The following is an 18,373-nucleotide window of genomic DNA, read 5'->3' as shown; positions in this document are numbered from 1 at the left end:
TTAGCTAGATGGATTGTTAAATGTATTCAAACATGTTACATTAAGGCAAAACTACGACTTTTAATCACACTTAAAGCTCATTCCACTAGGAAAAAAGGAGCCTCTATTGCATTTTTAGGAAACATACCAAAGGCAGACAGATGTAAAGCTGCCACATGGTCTACACCACATACATTTGCAAAGCATTACTGTGTAGATGTATTTTTAAAGGAACAGGCCAGTGTTGGTCAAGCTGTCTTAAGAACATTATTTCAAACAACTCCAACTCCTGCAGGCTAGCCACCGCATTTTTTTGGGAGAGCAACTGCTTTGTAGTCTATGCATAGTATGTATATCTGCAGCTGCACATGCCATTGAAGGGAAAATGTCACTTACCCAGTGTACATCTGTTCGTGGCATGTAGTGCTGCAGCTTCACATGCATCCTCCCCGGAAGCCTGTAGTCGTTGCAGTTTTTATTATTTGTATCTATGTATATACATTTACATTTGCATGGACATCTATTTTTACTTACTATTTTTATACAACATTTATAGTCTTACACTCTATCACTCCTTCGTACACCTTTTTGCAAGGACAAAAATCTAACAATGGTGTTGATGCCCATGCGCAGCATGACCGAGAGGAGGAGTCTCTCGATCCCATGACTCCGAAAAGACTTCTTAGAAGAAAAACAACTTGTAACACTCCGAGCGCAACACTAGATGGCGGAAGCAATGCATAGCATGTGAATCTGCAGCACTACATGCCACAAACAGATGGACACTGGGTAAGGGACATTTTCCATATATAAAAATCTGTTAGTTTTCTAAACTAGTCTCAGATCTCTCATTGAGGTATGTACAACAAATGTTCAACGTTCCCTTCTTTTAAACCTAAACTGCTCAACCACACTACCACAAATAAAGCACTTGTGATTATTATATAAGCCCCTGTAAACCAGTAAGAGTCGTCTCGACTTTTTGCATGGTGTACCCCTACATTGATACACTACATAAAAAGCCAGCTTCCTACAACGCCCTTCCACATCGGGCAGTCTGTCATCCTGCCATGCTTCTTTGCTCCACATCTCGCATTTAGTGAGAAAGAAAGACTTCATGGCCTTTACCCCCAGAAAAGCTCTAAGCACACTGGCACAATCTGATTATTGAAGTCTTTGTCCCGCATGGACAAAAATCAGGAAAATATCTGACCTGAGCATGTGGCATTAACAGCTTTCTAAGGGCCCCAATGTCCCATCCAGAGATGGACAGACCAGACACAGAGTAGCACACCACCTATCGACGCACCAGGGAATTGCTGAGAAAATTGTTCACGCTCATGTGGTTAGATAAAGTATCTACCAGAAAGAGCATTCCTGAAGGTACGTAACTTAATCTTTCTGTATATTACTAAGGCTGTGCTGAATTAAAAAAAATATATATATATATATATACTTTAAAAAATAATTTCTGTTTGTTACAGGAATGTTTATCATAGAGGATGACCGGTATTGCAACAGTTCGAGTCCTTTTTTTTTCACTGAAGACACAGAACAAACATTTTACGATAAGCCATTGAAGGACAAAGACCGTAGTCCTTTTACTTTGTTGACATCCAGCAAATTTGTGAAAAACCGCTTTCTAAATTCACTTACTCTGCCAAGTAAGAAACTTCGTAGCAGTAGTGATCCTAAAGGTGGCAAACCTTTATTTGATACCAAGTTGGGTTTGAGACGAAACCGGACTGTCACAGAGCCTTGTAGTAATTCTAATTTTAGTCCAGGTGAAGACTTTGGACCAATTTTTAGCGTTCCAAAAATCAACACATTAAATTATGGAAAATCCTTTGTTGGTAACAGAAACATTGATGATACAGGGAGCACCCAGAGTATTGGAGAAAATGATCTGAAACTGCCAAAGATCTACGGAAATGAAAATCACAGAGAAAATACAAGCAGAGATAGATTGATGGGAGATGTTTCAACCAACACTCACTTCAAGAGTCGTAGTTTAAGCTTCAATACAGACACAACTACAAGTGGCATAAGCTCAATGAGTTCCAGTCCTTCCAGAGAGACAGTAGGTATTGATCCTACAAACCTAGACACTGACTGTGGTAGTTTAAGTACAGTGGTAAGTACCAAAACTGTTAAAACAAACCACTCTTCGATGTCGCACCCAAATCATCTGCCTATTTCAAAGTCGAACTCTGTGTCCCTTGTGCCTCCGGGATCTTTTCATACACTTCCTCGCAGAGCGCAGTCATTAAAGGCTCCCTCAATTGCTACAATTAAAAGCCTGGCAGACTATAACTTTTGCTACACAAGTTCTCGAGATGCCTTCGGATATGCAACACTAAAACGTCTTCAGCAGCAGAGGATGCACCCTTCTTTGTCTCATTCGGAAGCTTTGGCTTCTCCAGCTAAAGATGTGCTGTTTACTGACACAATCACCATGAAGACGGGAAGCCTAGATTCCAGGTTAACTCCCAACAGGTAAGGAACATTTGCTAATTAATGTTGTCAATGTTATTTCAGCACTGAGGGTGAAGGGGCTATTCTAGAACTGTTTTAAAGTTGTCCAAAGATTGAGATTATGCCATAAACTCTGCGATTAAAGCATTTGTTAAAGAAGTATGTAATTCAGTTGTTAATAGTGGGCTATCTCTTATTTTTAGGTTGAGCGCGCAAGCACTTCCGAAAGTTGTTTAGTTTCTCGAGGTCAGTACATGTTGTAGCAATAACGTTATCAGCAACAGTGAGAACATGCTGCCCGAAGAAGCATTTACAGCATATCACCAGAAGATGGCGGCATAGACTAATCTATATCGACTCTTTAAATTCTTAGTGATTTGCTGCCTTGCATATACCACACTTTAAAGTACTACGGTGTGTAATCGGTACAATACACCTCGCTGGACGAAATAAAAATTCAACTACAATATTTTAATTCCAGATTTTTTAACCTGCTGCTTTGCTTACCTTGGGTATGGTGCTGAATTGGATGAATCCCTGCACACAGTCTTCGTACCAGAGGTCCGTGCCAGCTAGTGTGAAACAAAGAGCCATGTAATTGGCATTTAATCAGAGGGTTTAACCTGGGGTCAGGAGACTGGAACCATTGCTCTTAATTGTATTCATTAAGTCTGATACAGACTTCAAGCTGCAGATTCCTTATCTTAGAATTTCCTGGCGTCAGTTTGGAATCCATAACTTTTGCTGAGCAATACCCTTGTGCATGCCGTCGAAGGCATCGTTCAGATCTGTGTGGCGTCGTCGGAGAAGTCTGTGACATCACCCTCACCTATAAAGGCCTCACCCGGACGAACGTATGTAGGTTTTTTTAATTCTGCGCCAGTTAAAGCACAGATCCAGAACAGAGCTACCCTCTGTATTTGTTTGATAGGCCTTCATTTCTATGTGGCCTTTCCCAATCCAAGATGGTGTTGTGCATTCTTCCTGTTTGTCACTTCCTGTTTCATGGTATATAAGCACTGCAGTTCCCTCCATCCTTGCATTGCAAACACTTCCATCTTGGTAGTGATCCTCTCTTCTGTTTTCAGTTTTCTACTAGCGCCTGCTTTTTTCCTGCTGGTTTTGACTTTTTTTTGCCTTTTTGTTTCATTGTTTTTTCATCTTTTCCAGGAGTTCCTGTGATTGAGTTTTTTCCCCTTTGTTTGGGTTTTCCCTCTGCAACTCAGACTGGATGGTACGGTCTGTCTTGGCATTTTTTCAAGTCAGCAGCTCCATGTCTACTAGAAGGGATCGCCCTTATCTTGGTCAGTCCAGGACCAGTACAAAACCAGGCATCCCTCCTAGCACTGCAGCAGCCTACGGTGATAAGAGACGTGCAGACCGTGACAGAAACAGCTTTGGGAACATCAGGATCAGGGAGGACTCCTATGACTTTAAGAACCTAAGTAAGATAGTCCCACCTTGCAAAGTTGGGGATGACATTCACAAGCGGTCAACTGCCTTGGAAAGGGCCTGTAAGGTACAGAGGGTTCCTCAAAGAAAGTGGGCAACCATCTTGTGGCTTTCCTTTTCTGACAAAGGCAGGTATAAACTCCTCTCTGTCAGGGCGGAAGATGCAGACAGTTATCAAGCACTTAAAAATGCAATCCTTGATGGATTTGGGTTAACTGCAGAGGAATATAGAATCAAATTCAGGGAGACTAGGAAGGAGTTCTCCTAGGATTGAGTAGATTTTGTAGTCATCTCTGTCAAGTACCTGGAAGGGTGGTTGTATGGCAGCAAAGTGTATGATCATCATGGCTTGTGCAATCTTCTTGTAATATAGTACATTCGTAATAATTGCAAATCTGATGAGCTGCATCAGTACCTGGTGGACTCAAATCTGACCTCTCCCCAAGAAATGGGAAAGATGGCAGACAAATGGGTTCGCTCCAGGTTGGGTAGGGACACTCCCCCAGGGAGTGACCAAAAGAAGAAGGATTCTTCCAAGAATCAGGACAAAGGTGGGGACAAATCTAAAGACATGCCCACAAAACCTCTGGGGTTGGGTCTAAATCTTCTTCCTCTTCCCACAGGAAACCTTGGTGCTACATCTGTAGACAAAAAGGCCACAGGACAGGTGACAACACCTGTCCTAGAAGGAGCACCAAGCCTGCTATTGCCCCTTACAGTAGCAATAACAAAAGCAGTGGTAGTAGTCAGTCCAAGAGTGTATCTAGGCTGACCCTGGTAACTGTAGTGGGCTCTGGGTTAATCAGAGAGACCACTGAGGCAGTTTTGGTCTCTGAGGGTGGCATTGAACTTGCCACCCTAACTGCTTGTCCCCTTAATATGGATAAGTACATGCAGCATCCCCTTATCAATGGTGTTGAGGCGGATACCTAGAGGGGCACAGGTGCCAGTGTCACAGTGGTGACTGAAAAATTGGTGTCACCTGAAAAACACCTACTTGGTCACACTGATCAAGTTACTGATGCTCAAAACAACAATCATTGTCGCCCCACGGCAGTTCTTGACCTTAATTGTAGGGGTTACTGGCCCAACGAAAGTTGTAGTATCCGCTGACCTACCTGTAGAGTGTCTTTTAGGTAATGATTTGGAGACTTCAACCTGAGCTGAAGTGGAGTTGGAAGCCCATGCATCAGTGCTGAGTATCCATGGGCACATTTTTGCTTTAACAAGAGCACAGGCCATGAAACAGGGAGATCAAAGAGCACTGGTGCCTGGGAAAATGGCCCATGAAGCTCCCAAAAAGAGAGGGCAGGTAGGGTAAAAAGTTACCCCCTGTTCAGGCTTCTAATGAGGATTCTGCTTCTGAGGGAGAGGAACCTGCCCCTTAGGTGGAACCTACACCAGAGGAGCTTGAAGTTGATACAGCTGAGCTCTTAGGTGCAGGAGGACCCACCAGAGAGGAACTTAACATAGAATAGAAGACCTGTCCTACCCTAGAAAGTCTGAGGCAGCAAGCTGCAACTCAGGAAGCAATTGATTTCAGTGGAACCCATACGGTCTACTGGGACAATAACCTCCATTACTCTGAGGTGAGGGTCCCCAAACCTGGTGCTACCAGGAGGCTGGTCATTCCTCAAACATAGGGAGTTTTTATTGACCTTGGCACATGATATTCCCCTTGCAGGCCATTTGGGGCAAAGCAAGACTTAGAACAGACGTGTCCTTTACTTTCATTGGCCTCACATGTCTGAGGATACAAAATAGTTTTGTCGCTCCTGTGTTACCTGTGAAGCCAATGGCAAGACAGGTGGCACTCCAAAGGCCCCCCTAATTCCTCTACCAGTGGTTGGGTTACCTTTTTAAGATGGTAGGAGTGGACATTGTTGGCCCCCCCAGACCCTCCAACGGCATTTGAGAGCAGGTTTATACTGGTGGTGGTGGACCAGGCCACCATGTACCCAGAGGCAATTTCCCTTCGGCCGCTACAGCTCCTGCAGTGGCCAAGGCCCTCCTGAGAATCTTTTCCAGGGTGGGTTTTCCTAAGGAGGTGGTATCAGGCAAAGGTGCCATCTTTATTTCTGCATACCTTAAAGCCATCTGGAAGGGGGATGGTGTAACCTAAATTCACAACCCCTTATCACCCACAAACAAATGGGTTAGTTGAGAGATTCAATTAAACCCTCAAAGGCATGATCATGGAACTCTTAGGAGGAGATGGGATGTCCTGTTGCATTGCCTCCTTTTAACCTACAGGGAAGTTCCACAGAAGGGAGTGGGCTATAGCCCCTTTGAGCTTTTGTTTGAACATCCTGTTCCGTCCACTTGCCCTTGCGAGGGAGGGTTGAGAGCAACCTCTCCATCCCCCCCCCAAACAGGACATAGTAGATGTACTAGGTCTAAGATCCAGAACGGCTGAGTACATGAAGAGGGCATCTAAAAACCTTGAGGCCAGCCAAGAACTGCAAAAACTGTGCATGACCAAAAGGCTGTGCTGACTATTTACCAGCCAAGACAGAAAGTGTGGGTCCTGGAGCCTGTGGCTCCCAGGGCACGGAAAATAAGTGGAGTGGTCCTCACACTATTGTGGAGAAGAAAGGTGAGGTCCCCTACTTGGTTGACCTAGACACTCCCAGAAGCCCCCACAGGGTGCTTCATGTAAATCGCCTGAAACCTTACTATGACAGGGCTGACATAACTTTACTCATGGCCAATGATGAAGGTCAGGAAGATGAGCGACCCTCTCCCTGACCTCTTCTCCTACAACCAAGTACATGGCTCAGTGAAGGGAGTTGCTGACTGCCTCTATGACCAGCAAAAGGATGACTCTAAAAATCGCTTGGGTCAGTTCTCTGAACCATTTTTTTCTGGCCTATCCACTCGGTGTGAACACACCATTGACACAGGTGACAGTCTGCCTGGAAAAGGTAAAATATATAGGCAGCCTGATCATGTCAGAGAATGCATCAAAGCAGAAGTGTGAAAGATGCTTGACCTAGGCGTCATTGAGCCTTCAGACAGCCCTCAGACTAGTCCTGTTGTCTTGGTACCCAAGCCTAAGTCTAAAAATGGTACGAGAGAGCCGAGGTTCTGTGTTGACTACAGAGGCCTCAGTACAGTCACCAGGAGTGATGCTCGTCCAATCCCTGGGGCAGATGAGCTGATAGATACTCTGGCTACTGCCACATATCTCAGTACATTTGATTTGACTGCTGGATGTTGGCAGATCAAGTTATCAGATTATGCCAAACCTAAAACAGCATTCTCACTTTACATTGTTGCCTTTTGGTTTAAAGAATGCCCCTGCAACATTTCAAATGTGGGTGAACAACGTTCTTCAAGGCCTGGAAAGCTTTAGTGCAGAATATCTAGATGACATAGCTGTCTTGAGCTCCTCCGGGGAGGATCACCTGGTCCACCTTGGAAATGTACTTGAGGCCCTGAAAAAAGCAGGCCTCACTAGCAAGTCATCAAAATGCCAGATAGGACATGGCTAAGTGGTTTATTTAGGCCACCTACTAGGTGGAGGCCAAATTCAGCCACTCCAGCGCAAAATTCAAGCCATAATGGATTGGATTGCCCCTACTACTCAAACCCAAGTCAGAGCCTTCTTATGGCTGACTGGGTACTATAGGAAGTTCGTTAAAGGGTATGGCTCAATTTTAGCACCCTTAAATGACCTTGCATCCAGAAGGATGCTAAAGAATGTCTTGTGGACAGCTAGCTGCCAGAAGGCCTTTTATGATCTGAAACAGTCCATGTGCTTGGCATCAATTCTCAGAAGCCCTGACTACTCCAAACAATTTATTCTCCAGACAGATGCTTCTGATGTAGGGATAAGGGCTTTACTTTCACAACTTAATAAAGAAGGCCAGGGTCAAACTGTTGCTTTTATAAGTAGAAGGTTGATCCCCGGAGAAAAGCGTTGGTCAACCATTGAGAGTTAGGCTTTTGCTATGGGCCTATGGGCTGGGACTTTGAAGAAGCTGAGGCCAGGTCTGTTTGGCACTGACCACAAGCCCCTCCTATGGCTTAAGCAGATGAAAGGTGAAAATCCAAAATTGTTGAGGTGCTCAATCTCCCTGCAGGGAATGGACTATGCACTGGAACATAGACCTGGGAGCAACCACTCCAATACAGCTGGAATCTCCAGATATTTCTTCTTAGACAGTGAAGACTCAACACGGCAGTATTATTCTTATTGCCCTTATTTTGGGGATGTGTGTAGTAAAGTCTCTCTTTTTGCCATGGTTACCACAACTTTTTGCCTGTTATCAATGTGCTTAGACTGTTTTCACTGGGATCCTGCTAACCAGGGCCCATGGGAATGTGCTCTTTCCTCTAAATTTGGTTGCCTTGGTAACTTTTACACCCCACAATTAGCATACTGTTGTTCCCCTGTAAGTCCCTTGTATATAGTACATAGGTACCCCGGGCATTGGTACACCAGGGGTCCCCCATGGGCTGCAGTGTGTATTATGCCACCCATGGGGACCCATGCCAACAGTCATTTGCAGCCTGTGTGAAAAGGTGCATGCACCCTTTCACTACTGGTCAGTACACCAGGTCTCTGTAGGTCACCCCTGTGGTACGCCTTTGCAGCCCAAAGTACAGGATGTAGGTTTCTGTGTGTGAGGGCACCACTGCATGAGGTGCCTCTACGAACTCCATTTCCAATGCACTGCACTTCATAAGTGCGGGAAGCCATTTTACTCATGTACTGGCCACAGGTCAATACCTGTAATCCAGCTACATAATAGTAACTCTAAACCTTAGGCATGTTGACACATGTCTGAATCATACCCCAGTACTAATACTTCAGGTTCCCCCCAAGCATTGCTTCTACCAGTCTTCCTGGGTTTTGCGAGCTGCCCACGCTGCTGTAGTCCCTCGGACAGATTCTGCCCTCCTGTTGCTTGCCCAGCTCAAACAGGAGAAGGCAGAACAAAAGATAACCTGCGGAAGAGGGGCTGCAACATCCTCTCCCTTGAAAATAGGTGTTACTGGGCTGTGGAGGGGTAGCCTCCCTGCACCACCAGACTGCTTTGAAGGGTATATCTGGTGCCCTCCTTGCATAATCTGATTTGCACCAGTCCAGGGACCCCCAGTCCCTGCTCTAGAGCAAAACTGCACAATGGAAAGGGGAGTGACCACTCCCCTGTACTTCACCACCCCAGGGGTGGAGCCCAGAGCTCCTCCAGTTGGCCAGTTGATTCTGCCATTTTGAAACCAACATGTGCAGAGGCCTCTGGGAGCATCTGGTTGGTTAGGACAGGTAACTGATGTCAGTGACTCCCTCTAGAAGTGGTCGCCCTGCAGAGTGACGAAGCCCCAGGATAGGGCTATTTAGGGACTCCTTTACTGGTAGATCCCCAGATTCGGCGTGCAAGACTCCACCAGGACTTCTCTGCAGTGACCTCGTCTGCTCCTAGCCACCAGAACTGTTGCTTGACTTCTCAGGAACCCAACAAGCCTGCAACCCCCGCGACAACCTCGCCTTGCAACTTTGTTTCTCCGCCCCCCTCCCGCAATTGCACATTTTCCACAGTTGTGCATCCTTTGGGGTTGGCAGGACTTAAGCTGCATCAAAGAACCAAGAAGGAATCTCACTTATACTGAAGGAGTCACTCCTCTGCATCTGCAGGCACCTAAGGCAACAGGATCTGCTCTCCACTGGAACTGTGGGGATCCTCTAACACAGGTGGTGGCCCTGAGTAGTGCTCTTGGTCCTCTCTGCTTTCTGTCCTACTTGGGAGACAGTGAGCCCTTGCCTCTCCCTGCAGGACAGAATCCCGTGTACCAAAACTCTTGCAGCAACAAAGGCTTGTTGATTCCTCCTCCGAGGGATCTTCAGGCACCAAGTAGCCACTGCCCCCAGCACTTCATTCTTGCAAGGACAGTCTCCTGTCTGCTGCTCCAGAGACCTGGTACTCCTCTCCAGATTTGCTGACTGGGCCTCACTGCAACTTACTAGGCTTGCTGCCAGTGGGTTGCCTGTGGGGGTTACAATTGCGTCTGCTTGCTCTCCTGACTGCTAAGGGTCAGCTCTGACTCCCCTCCAAAGGTTGAGTCTCCTGGACCTTGCTGTACTCTTCAGCTCAACAAATCCTCTTCTGCCCGATTTGTACCTACCAAGGCTTGTTGGTGGTCCTCCTGACCACTGACCCATCTTCAACTCCGTGACCGATGTAGGACAGCTTCTGCACAACTGCCTCTGCAGCTCCTGGGCTCCACAGCTGACCTTAATCTTCCACCATCGCCCCGGATCTTCTCCCACATAAGGATGGGCAGTAGCTCCTGTCCCACCTGGACACTCCCATGTATACTGGGCTCTGTCCTCTTCTTTTGCAGGTCCTCTTCATCTGGAATCCTCTGTTGGGTTCCACCGGACTGTCCTGTTCTTGCAAACTTCCTTTTTCCAAGTCCCCTTTTTAGTGGATGTGAAGACCAGATAACTTACTTCTGCTCTCCTGGTCGCCAGGGGTCATCTAGATGCTCACCCCTGGGGTATCCAAGTTCTCCGAGCTCCCTACTAACTACTCCACATCCTTGGGTGTGGGACCAAACTTTGCATTCCACTATTTTAGTTTATGGTTTGGCCCCCCTATAAGGCCTTAGCTATTTTCTGCTACTTCTTACAGTAGCTGGCTCTGTATACACTACAAAATGAGATGTAGACACTCATTACGACCCTGGCGGTCAGTGATAAAGTGGCGGTAATACCGCCAATAGGCTAGCGGTAACTACAGCCAAATTATGACAGCGGAAAGATCTCCAAAAGACAGCCAATGTACCATACCGACCGCCAGGGCAGACACAACAGCCACCACGGCGGTAGCCGCCTACAACCAAGCAGAAGTCAGTGTTCCACCCACCATATTATGACCCTGCAAACCACCACCTTTTTTGGGGCGGTACCAACCACATCAAAAGTCTGGCGTAAACAGAGCTCAGAAGGGAAAGGACTCGCTATTGGAGACACAGGAAACAACCACGCCGCCATAGAACCAGAACTGCATGTCTTCCCAATGATCTTCTACGTTCTGCTCCACCACGAACACCAACGCCGGCAAAGACGATGACGGTGAGTACAGCTGCCTAGCACACAAGGGAGGGGGAAAGAAAACGAGAGTGAACACACACTCACAATACACACCCCACACACACAACCAGATGCATTATGAAAACAATTTTACCCTGTAACTCGGCTGAATAATGCAAGGACAAAACGATTTCTCAAAAGTGAATGTAATGAGATCAACACAGTATGAAAAATAAGTTAGGCAAGATAATAGATATGTACATATGTACAGAAAAAGAGACACAGCCTAGTCCACAGTGTTTGTAGGCCACGTGGCCACAGGCAGAAGTCCACGGACATGTCATCTGCTTCAACACGGAGAGCACACTGCAGGGGCATCAGTTGGTAAATAGGCAGGCATCTCGGTGTTACTGGGGGGCACTTCAGCCAGGAGATGTTACAAAACCACTGGTTCTGGAGGGGCAACATGCCTTGTTCTTGATCCTGGGGAGTACAAGGCCACAGTCCCTCAAGTGGGTGTCTTACCCACTGGTTCTGGAGAGGGCAACATGCCCTGTGCTTGATCCTGGGGAGTGATGGGCAACAGTCTCTCAGGTGGGTGTCTTACCCACTGGTTCTGGAGAGGGCAACATGCCCTGTGCTTGGTCCTGGGGAGTGATGGGCAACAGTCTCTCAGCTGGGTGTCTTACCCACTGGTTCTGGAGAGGGCAACAGGCCCTGTGCTTGATCCTGGGGAGTGCAAGGTCACAGTCTCTCAGGTGGGTGTCATACCCACTGGCTTTGGAGGGGGCAGGCCGCACAGCAGCCCATGGAGACAGGATTACATAACGTCCGCCAGCGGTGACGGCTGCACAGTGGTGGTGCTGCTGGTGGGGGGCTGCTCCTGCCCATCCCCTACAACCTCGGACTGCTCCACAGTGGTGGTGGTAGTTGTGGTGCTGCTGCTAGTGGGGGGTGGCGGCTCCTGCCCATCCCCTGCAACATTGGACGGCTGCACAGTGGTGGTGGTGGTTGTGTTGGTGGGGGGAGGCTCCTGCCCATCCCCTGCATCCTCGGACAGCTCCACAGTGGTGGTGCCTCTGGTGGGTGGAGGCTCCTGCCCATCCCCTGCAACCTCGGACGGCTGCACAACCATGGTTGGTGATAGGGGCTCCATCACAGTTACTCCCCTCAGGCCCCTTGGTCTTCCTGCCTGCTGGTGCAGGCTCCTTGGTCTTCCTGGCAGCTGGGGCAGGCTCCTTGGTCTTCCTGGCAGTTGGGGCAAGCTCCTTTCCCTTCAGGCTGCCTGGTGAAGGATCCATCTGATAGACTTCTAGTTGCAGATTCCTTACCGTTGAATTTTCCCAGGCATCAGACTGGATCCTGAGATTTTTCTGCACGCCGTGAGGTGGCATCAGCCGACAGGTGTTGTTGGCGTCGCGCTCGCCGTGATGACATCGCGGTCATATATAGGCGCCATCCCGGCGCGCTGGCGTCAGTTCTTTTCTTTCCACACCAGCCTACGCGCACATCCGGAGGAGGAGAGCTACCTCAGTCATTTTTTTTTACTACATCAACACTATTGTCAAATTTTTGACGAGTTTGTGGATGCGTCGAGGGATGTCCCGCAAGACCGGAATCAAGCCCTGCGACTCCTGTCACCAAACTATGTTGGTGACGGATCCGCACCTTGTGTGTCTCTGGTGCCTGGAGCGTGACCACGACCCGAAGTCGTGCTCTGAGTGTCGGGCCATGAACCCGAAGACTTCTAGGGAGCGGTCCCTAAAGCTCATGGCGGTCCGAGAATTGGCTCCGCAGTGCTCGCGGTCCCATTCGAGAGGAAGATCTTGAGTCCAGCTGCGAAGTCACCACCACTCTTCGTTCTCCAAGTCTTCAGGACAATCGGGTCACAAAAAGAAGTCGTTGACGAAGGACAATTGTTCTTCCACGTCACCCCGCTGACCGGATGATACAACGCGGGAAGAGCGTTGATGCTCTAGGCCTCCATCAACGGAGCATTCTTCTGGGTTGGCTCAGCACTTCCCTGACCTCCTGGGAGCCGGACCCACCCCCACCCAACTTAAAGAATTTTACAAGGCCATGCGCCTCATTTTTGGGTGGTCCGACCCACCTTTGGAGCCTTTGGGCACAGGTGAGTCAGTTGGGGTCCCCTCGGTTTCAAAGCAGTCTGCTTCAGCCTTGGCTCCAGAGGCCCCCTCCGGATCCAATCGCGGATCCGTCCCGACGCCACGGCAACCTTCCCCCGCGTCGGGTCAGACGTTGACGCTCCCGGCGTCGGTTGGGGCCCACAATCGACGTCGATCCCATCCTCATACCCAACGACCTGGAGCCAGAACGACGTCGATCGACGACGATTCCATTCTCTATAGGCTCTGTTAGGCCCAGGGTTGATCCAGACCCTTATTCTTGTGGGTATGGATACGGGGAGAGTATGGAGGGCATGCTGGGCCGTTTAGAATACCAGCTTGACCCCCAAATGGACTGGGTGCAGGATTTGGGTGAATCCAGTGGTTTAGACACCTCCCCTGACACTGGTATGCTCTATTCTCCTAGCGTGGCTACAGAGGAGGGTGCTTCTTATTCTATGGTGGTGAAAAGGGCGGCTGAGGTCCTGGACCTCGAGCTTCCTTCTGTGGAGGTTAAGCCTAACATCCTAACCGACGTGCTTCAGCCGGGGTCCTCCTCTTCCGAGCCCCTTTTACCCTTTTAATGAAGCACTGACAAACGTCCTTTTGGGTACGTGGCCCAGACCCAGCACAGGGGCTCCTGTAAATGGGACGATTGCCTGCCCCCATAGGCCTGCGCCGTCAGACCCGAAATTCCTGACCCAACACCACACGCCTGAGAGCCAGGCTTCTTCTTCATCTGGCGCATTCCCTGCCGCACACCCGGATAGGGAATCAAAAAGACTGGATAATTTGGGGAAGAAGTTGTTTTCTTCCAACAGTTCTAGCGCTGCGGTCCGTGAGCACCACATGCGTTTTGGGGCGCTATTCCCATACTCTCTGGGATATGGTTCCAGAGGAGGCCCGGACTGTCCTGTCCCAAGCCGTAACAGATGGGAGGGATGCAGCTAAGTTCATGATTCGTTGTGAACTGGATACGACCGACTCTGCGGGCAGATCGGTTGCCTCGACAGTGACATTGAGACATCACACCTGGCTGAGAATATCTGACTTTTCGGGGGATGTCCAGCAATCCTTGATGGACATGCCCTTTGATGGCACACGCCTCTTCAGAGACAAGGCGGACTCAGCGCTTGAGCTCTTGAAGGATTCCTGAGTCATGGCCCGGTCCCTTGGCAAGATTCAAGATTTGAGTTAAGTACATAAAATGTAAGGTACTTCACACAGGTAAGTATAGAACTTGGATTTAAAACAGTAGTACACACAGTTTTGGTTCAAATGGCAATAAGCTATTTTAAAAGTGGACACTGTGCAAAAATCAACAGTTCCTGGTGGATGTAAGTTTGGTTAGGTTTCTCAGGTAAGTAAAGCACTTACACAGTCAGTCTCCTGTGCATAGGCAGCCCACAGTTGGGGGTTCAAGGCAACCCCAAAACCACAGCACCAGCAACACAGGGCTGGTCAGGTGCAGAGGTCAAAGGAGGGCCCAAAACACATATGCGCCTTTAAATAGCAGGGGTGCTCCGGTTACTGTCTGCTAGCAGGTAAGTACCTGCGTCCTTGTGGAGCAGACCGGGGGGTTTTGTAGAGCACTGGGGGGGGGGGGGGGAATGCACACAAAACACACCCTCAGCGGCACAGGGGCGGCCGGGTGCAGTGTGCAGAGTAGGCGTCTGGCTTGCTAAAGAAAGCAATGGAGGGACCCGGGGGTCACTCTGGAGATGCAGGCAGGGCACAGGGGGGCTTCTCGGGCCAGCCACCGACTGGGCTAGGATGAGGGCTGCCTGCTGGTCACTCCTGCACTGGTAGGTGGTTCCTCTTGGTCCTGGGGGCTGCGGTGCAATGCTTGGTCCAGGCATGGGGTTCCTTTGTTACCAGGCAGTCGCAATCGGGGAGAGTCTCTGGATCCTCTCTGCAGGCGTCGCTGTGGGGCTGCAGGGGGGGTCGACTCAGGGTGTCCACATCGTTGGAGTCGCCTGGGAGTCCTCTCTACGGTGTTGGTTGTCCTGAACTCGAGCCGAAGGCGTCGGGTCTAGAGTGTGAAGACTCACGCTTCTGGTGGGAAGTGAGAGTCTCTTTAAAGTTGTTTTAAAGTTGCAAGTTTGTTGCAGTTTCTGAACTGTGCTGCTGTTCTTAGGAGTTTCTTGGTTCTTTGGGTGCAGGGCAGACCTGAGTCCACAGAGTGTACAGAGGTTGCTGGTCCCAATGGATGCGTCGCTGTGCAGGTTCTTTGAGTCTGGAGACAGGCCGGTAGGGCTGGGGGCAAGTCATTTGTCGTCCCCGTCGTCTCTGCAGGGCTTTCAGGTTAGAAGTCATTCTTGTTGTTGTAGGTTGCAGGAATCTGATTTCCTGGGTTCAGGGTCACCCCTAAATACTACATTTAGGGGTGTGTTTAGTTCCCGGGGGCAGTAGCCAATGGATACTGTCCTTGAGGATGGCTACACCCTCTTTGTGCCTCCTCCCTGTGGAGAGGGGGACACATCCCTAGTCCTATTCGGGGAATCCTCCAAAGTTATGATGGAGGATTTCTAAAGAGAGGGGTCACCTCTGCTCAGGGCACCTTAGAGGCTGTCCTGACTGGTAGGTGACTCCTCCTTGTTTTTCTCATCATCTCCTCTGGACTTGCCGCCAAAAGTGGGGGCTGTGTCCGGAGGGCAAGCATCTCCACTAGCTGGAGTGCCCTGGGTCATTGTAACATGAAGCCTGAGCCTTTGAGGCTCACTGCCAGGTGTTACAGTTCCTGCAGGGGGAGGTATGAAGCACCTCCATCCAGTGCAGGCTTTGTTTATGGCCTCAGAGAGCACAAAGGCTCTCACCCTAGGGGGTCAGAAACCCGTCTCAGTGGCAGGCTGGCACAGGATTGGGTAAATACAAGGGGCATCTCTAAGATGCTCTGTGTGTGCATTTTGTAATAAATCGAACACTGGCATCAGTGTGGGTTTATTCTGAAAAGTTTGATAAGAAACTTCCCGCTATTCAGTGTAGCCATTATGGAGCTGTGGAGTTTGTTTTGACAGACTCCCAGACCATTTACTTAATATGGCCACCCTGTACTTACACTGTCTAAGAATGGACTTAGACACACTGTAGGGGCATATTGCTTGTGCAGCTATGCCCTCACCTGTTGTATTGTGCAAGTGCACCCTGCCTTAGGGCTGTAAGGCTTTCTAGAGTGGTGACTTATCTATGCCAGAGGCAGTATTTTGTGTGCATGGCATCCTGAGGATGATGCCATGTCGACTTTGACTTTTTATCCTCACTAACGCACACAATCTGCAATGGCAGTGTGTAAGGAAATGCCTCCTTGGCATAGTTACCCCCTGACGTTTTGCCATATGCTGATACCATGATATGATTGAAAGTGTGCTGGGACCCTGCTAACCAGGCCCTAGTACCAGTGTTCTTTCCCTAAATAGTACCTTTGCTTTCACAATTGGCACAGCTCTGGCACTCAGATAAGTCCCTTGTAAATGGTACCCCTGGTACCAAGGGCCCTGATTCTGCGCAGACAGTGAAATACGCGACGGGTGCAACTGCACCCGTCGCACAGCTTCCACTCCGCCGGCTCGATTCCGAGCCGGCTTCATCGTGGAAGCCTCTTTCCCGCTGGGCTGGCTGGCGGTCTGAAGGCGACCGCCCGCCAGCCCAGCGGGAAAGTCAGAATTACCGCCGCGGTCTTTTGACCGCGGAACGGTAACCTGACGGCGGGACTTTGGCGGGCGGCCTCCGCCGCCCGCCAAGGTCAGAATGAGGGCCATTGTCCATTCTTTCTACGTAGGTCCTTTTCGTCTTTGGTCAAAGGTCTCCTGATGGTTACGATTTCCATCGGTTCCGGCGTTCTTTCTTTCTTTCGGAGTTCTTGAGTCTCTATTATCGTGAACACGCCAGGAATATTTTTCAGTCTTTTTGCTTGTTCCTTTTCATTCTGTTAAACGATGATCCAGCCTCAAGACAAGGTTTATCAATTCTTGACAGTCTGTAGGCTCCGGGTCTATTTAAGCTAGAATATTTTTTAGCTCCTTTTTGAGTCCCTTGTAGAACAAGGTCGCTTGTTTTTCTTCAGGCCAGGATGTCTCGGCGACCAGCCGATTAAAGTTGGCTAAATATGACACTAAATCCTGATTCCCTTGTCGTAAGTCTAATAATTGACGATCTGCTGAAAATGTTACAGTTCTACGATCAAAAACCTGTTCAAACTCGCAAACAAAATTTCTCCAGTTGTACAGGAGGGGACAGTCTTTACGCACAAGAGGAATAGCCAAGGTAGCTGCATCTCCAGTCAGATATGATAAAAAGAAAGCTACTTTGGACTGGGCATCGGGGAAAGTATGTGGTCTGCAGGTGAAGTGTAATTCCACTTGAACCAGGAAAGATTGCGCTTTCAAGGGGTCGCCTGAGAAACGTTCTGGGGGGATATGTGGGTGCAAAGAAGGGGAAGGCGGTGCAGAAGAGGGACATTTCCAGATGGGTACTCTTATGCATCAAAATGTGCTACGCTCTGGCTAAAAAGAAGCCGTCTGAAGGTTTGCGAGCTCACTCCATCAGAGCTACCACGGGGTTGCACAGGGCGTTCCAGTCCTGGATATTTGTCAGGCATCAATGTGGGCATCTCTGCACACTTTTACCAAGCACTACTGCCTGGATAATCAGGTCCGAAGGGACGGCTACTTTGGGCGTTCGGTCCTGCAGGACTTTTTAGTGTGATATTGCTCGGATATTTATTCAAAGGTAAGGAATCTGCAACTAGAAGTCACTATCAGATGTACAAGTTACTTACCTTTGGTAACGAAATATCTGGTAGAGACATGTTCTAGTTGCAGATTCCTTACCGACCCACCCATCCTCCCCGCACTGCGAACTGATTTCTAGGGACAGGAACTTTCCCTTGAGGGAACCACTTTGTCTTCTTCATGGCTCCGCGCTACTGACGTGGAAAATTGTGCAAAGAAACTGATGTCAGCACGCCAGAGTGGTGCCTATATATGACCACAACGTCATCACGGCGACCGACGGCACGCAGAGGTACTGCTTAGACAAAAATCCCATATCCAGTCTGACGCCTGGGGAAATTTAAAGGTAAGGAATCTGCAACTAGAATATGTCTCTACCAGATATTTCATTACCGAAGGAAGCGCCCATCCAGTTCTGGCTAGGCCACCACCAGTATGCGGCCATCGGGGGGGGGTCAGGGTTCGACTTGAACCCCTTCCTCGTTGGGAGGCCCTCCCCAGCTGGGCCTCCGCCATCTTCCGTGCCCTGAGTCTCAGGTCCTCCCACTGTTTACAACAGTGGGTGCTCCGCC

General features: G+C 49.1%; 1 protein-coding gene across 2 annotated transcripts in view; it reads left to right on the top strand.

Moving 5' to 3' along the window:
* Window positions 1-18,373, top strand: part of RICTOR (RPTOR independent companion of MTOR complex 2) — a 1,007,050-nt gene that overhangs the window by 761,398 nt on the left and 227,279 nt on the right. For both annotated transcript variants that reach the window (XM_069221337.1, XM_069221336.1), the window contains exon 31: window positions 1,464-2,475. In XM_069221337.1, the coding sequence (XP_069077438.1) occupies window positions 1,464-2,475 (1,012 nt within the window). The remainder of the gene's footprint in view (window positions 1-1,463; window positions 2,476-18,373) is intronic.

Source organism: Pleurodeles waltl, chromosome 1_1 (genome assembly GCF_031143425.1).
Source record: "Pleurodeles waltl isolate 20211129_DDA chromosome 1_1, aPleWal1.hap1.20221129, whole genome shotgun sequence".
Classification (NCBI taxonomy): domain Eukaryota; kingdom Metazoa; phylum Chordata; class Amphibia; order Caudata; family Salamandridae; genus Pleurodeles; species Pleurodeles waltl.
This window is presented reverse-complemented; position numbering and strand designations above follow the sequence as displayed.